The sequence below is a fragment of the Vombatus ursinus genome, unplaced genomic scaffold (assembly GCF_900497805.2).
Source record: "Vombatus ursinus unplaced genomic scaffold, bare-nosed wombat genome assembly UNPS02005226.1, whole genome shotgun sequence".
NCBI classification, from domain to species: domain Eukaryota; kingdom Metazoa; phylum Chordata; class Mammalia; order Diprotodontia; family Vombatidae; genus Vombatus; species Vombatus ursinus.
In genome coordinates, this window is record NW_020945004.1 from 116,889 (window position 1) to 120,564 (window position 3,676).

The window sequence follows — 3,676 nt, forward strand, 5'->3', positions numbered from 1 at the left end:
ACCAGCATTCCTCCTCACCCCTGGACTGCCCCTCAGAACTGTGACCCAGATCCAGGCACAGGCAAAGCAAGAGATTCCTGCCTCAGCACTGGCAAAGAGATCCTTGCAATCCCCCTCTGATCAGCTACTTGATTCCCCCTCAGTCCCTGGGCAGTAAGCTCAGGAGGCAGCTGCTGCCTTCGGGGCGGCTGAGACCTAGCTCCTCTCTCACAGCAGTCACAGACTTTTCCCACAGACCTTCTAAGTTGTCTTTGGTGTTCCTGGGTTGAGAAGTCTGGAAACCGACACAGCTGCCCGCGAGTCAGTCCTCTGAGGCCAGCTCCTAGGTCACTGTGGCATGCGCGCCCACGCCTCACTGTGCTCCTCTCCCAGCCGGCACGATATACCTTTCAGATCAGCCATCCAGGTTGTCTTGGGCTGGAAATTTGTTTTACTCTGTTTTTTTTTGTGGGTTCTTCTGCTTTAGAACTTGTTTAGAGCCATTTTTTTATAGGTATTTGGAGGGGTTTGAGGGAGAACTCAAGCAAGTCACTGCTTTCCCTCCACCATCTTGGCTCCGCCCTTCTTGGCTACATTTTCTAACAGAAAGGGGACCTTGGTCCTAAAAGGAGGACCTTAGATATCATCTAGTCCAGGGGTGGGGAACCTGTGGCCTCAAGGCCTCATGTGTCCCCCTAGATCTTCACGTGTGGCTTTTTGACTGAATACAAACTTCACAGAACAAAAAGCCTGAATTCTAGGCTAATCTGCTCATTTCAGAAAGTAAGCTGGAATGCAGAGGAGAGGACCCTAGCTATAGTTACAGAGTTGGTTAGTGGTATGACCAGGAAAAGAACCCAAGTGACTCTTGCTCTCATCATTTTTCCACCCTCCCTGACCATCTCACTCTATTTTCCATTTAAAAAGAATTCTTCTCTGGCTCAAAAAAAGGAAACAGTATAAAAATGGTCCATTTGAAAAAGCCATATGAGCAAAGTTTCAGACTATCTCAATATATTAGAAGAAAACATAACACGACATGTAATATAAAGTCATATTTTGTTTTACTTCACTGCATTGCATTTCATATAATCATGGGACATCTTCAGCAACAGAAAAGTCAACACCACCTCCCAAGACAAGTACAAGTTGCTACGTTTAATTCACCACAATTTTGTGACAATGTGAAACATTTTAATACAGTTATTCCATCATAGTTAACACTTTTAAGATAGTGATTTCAAACTGAACGATTATTGATATTTATATAATTTAATAGTGTTACATTTCTCATGCATTACACTAAATTATCATATTTAATTTGTTTACTTAAGAAAATTTATGCTGTAGCATTTAGTAATTCATAGATAAATATCTCTAGTTTTTCTTTAAAAGACATTCAATCATTTAGAGATGCAAAACAATCAAGGTAAAAGTCAAATTCTAGGGCATCCAAAGATGGATCAATGAATATTCAAGGTATCCTGAAAGTCTTAGTGAAGTTTTTATCTGTTAAAACTTAAAACTGCACTAAGAATGGTTTAAAACTATACTAAGATTTTTGGAATATACCTATATTAAGCCAAAGGGGCTGAAAATGAGTTGGTCTTTTTGTGATGTTATCACTTTAATGTAATTTCACTTTATAATAATGCATTGGTGGTCATTTCTTAAAATATACTTTGGTAAATAGCACCTAAAAGACCTAATCCAATAATCACTGAATAAAGAACTGAAAGGGGAAAAAAAAGACATATTTGTAGAAACCCAAATATATAGATGAAAATAAAGTCAATAATCTTTATTTTTAATCTAAATGATATAAGATATTTGGACCTATCTTGGTCACTCACTATATTTTTTTCTGTTTTCATTTAAGTGTTGGTTACTTTGAGGACATGGTCATTGTGGGCTAATATTGATACTCTCTAAAATAAGTAATATTCAAAGAGAGACTTTATACTATTCCTGTTTCCCCATGTAAGAGGACAGTTATGACAGAGAAGAGGAACTCAAGATAGAAAGAAATCTAACCTGCACTGCTCTTCCATTGATATCTGTTCCCATAGATCCAGCCGTATAGGTGGCATTGGGCACGGTGGTAGTACTTGTTTCAGAAAGGTGTATGTATGAGGAGGGTATTTTCAGTTCTCGACTAGCAACCTGGGAGAAGAAAAAAAAAACATTTCTGATTTCACTGACTGTCATGCTAATATCTTTCAGTACCCAAACCCCAAAGCTTAGTGCTTGGGCACCTTTAGCATATTTATTTGACAGTAAATTATAAGCAGAAATGGGGGTATTCTCCTAAAATGCCAACATTTGAAGTAGTTCTTTTTTGTGTTTGTAGATTGCATAATTCTAATATTTAAAATACCATTTGAATAGATGTACCACTTCAGATACATGGCTGGAAATGGGTTCTCCTCCAAGTGTGGTTGTTCCTATGAAGTTCTGTGCCAGTAGAAAACAACTATACCATGAAGACTAGCACTCTATCTGCTATGACCACTTTCAATAGTGTAGGATGGAGGGGTGGGCATAGTCAATGGCTAAACTGAAGGACATGCCTAGGGATTCAGTGGGAAGGGCTCACAGGATAAAAGATTAGGATGGACAGAAACCCTGAATGACTTATTGCAAATAAAATCAACTGTGGATTAGGTGAAAATGTCTTCTCATTTTACTGAATAAAATACATTATCCTGAATAAAGATGCCTCTAAATAAATATTTTTAAAATGACTATATTAAAGGTCATACAAGGAGTCTGGCTTTCAAAAAATTCTTCCTTCTCATTGTCAAATTAAAGCACTACACATAACTGGGGCATGGGTTTGGGTGGACTGAAGATAACATGGCCATTAGGTGTTTCTGGGTTCAACACCAAACGATCACTAATCTACATTGTTGTATACCAGATCCACCATATTTGTCATTTCACCACCGTTTTTCAATTTGGGAATGAACATACATAAAAAAGTATAAGGGCTCTGGACACACGTTGTAAACCAATAGCCAAATAAATGATTAAACGTGGACAATTTAATTACCTACAGTTAACTGGTAAAGTTACTAAATAATAAGCAACAATAGTAATAGCTAACATTTATATAACACCTACTATGTGACAGACACTGTGCTAAGTACCTAATAATTTTTATTTCATTTGATCCTTATAACAAACCCTGGTAAGTAGGTACTATTATTATCTCCACCTTACCCATGAGAAAACTGAGGCAAACAATGACTTGTCTATGACCACAGAGTTAATAAGTAACTGAGGCCAGATTTGAAATCAGGTCTTTCTGATCTCAGGCCCAGGACCCTATCCACTGTGCCACCTAGAATTCCACACTTATGATAGTGTCTATTCTAGTACTGTCATCAAATTTGTTTCTAATCATGAACAAACATATTTTTAAAATCCTCAAGTCAAATAAAACAAAATGAAAAAAGTTACCAAATTCCAATTTGTTTTCTCTGTCAATAGGAATGGAAGCACTTTCTTGGATTAGCACAAAACTATGAATCAGGCCAGGCTCCCATGCTGAGATTGTAAACTCAAAGCACATTTTATTTCTCATCCTATATAATCCATATTTTTTTAAATTTTTATCTAAGTCAGCATACTATTGCATTGCAATGTGTCTTTAAAACAAAGTTGATTCAGCAAAAATTCATTAAGAGTTTGCTAC

At 37.2% G+C, this 3,676-nt stretch overlaps 1 protein-coding gene across 1 annotated transcript in view; it reads right to left on the reverse strand.

The window, feature by feature from the left end:
• Positions 1-3,676, reverse strand: part of LOC114030016 (aldehyde oxidase 4-like) — an 88,941-nt gene that overhangs the window by 15,314 nt on the left and 69,951 nt on the right. The window contains 1 exon segment of the mRNA XM_027844680.1: positions 2,014-2,142. Coding sequence (XP_027700481.1) covers positions 2,014-2,142 — 129 coding nt within the window.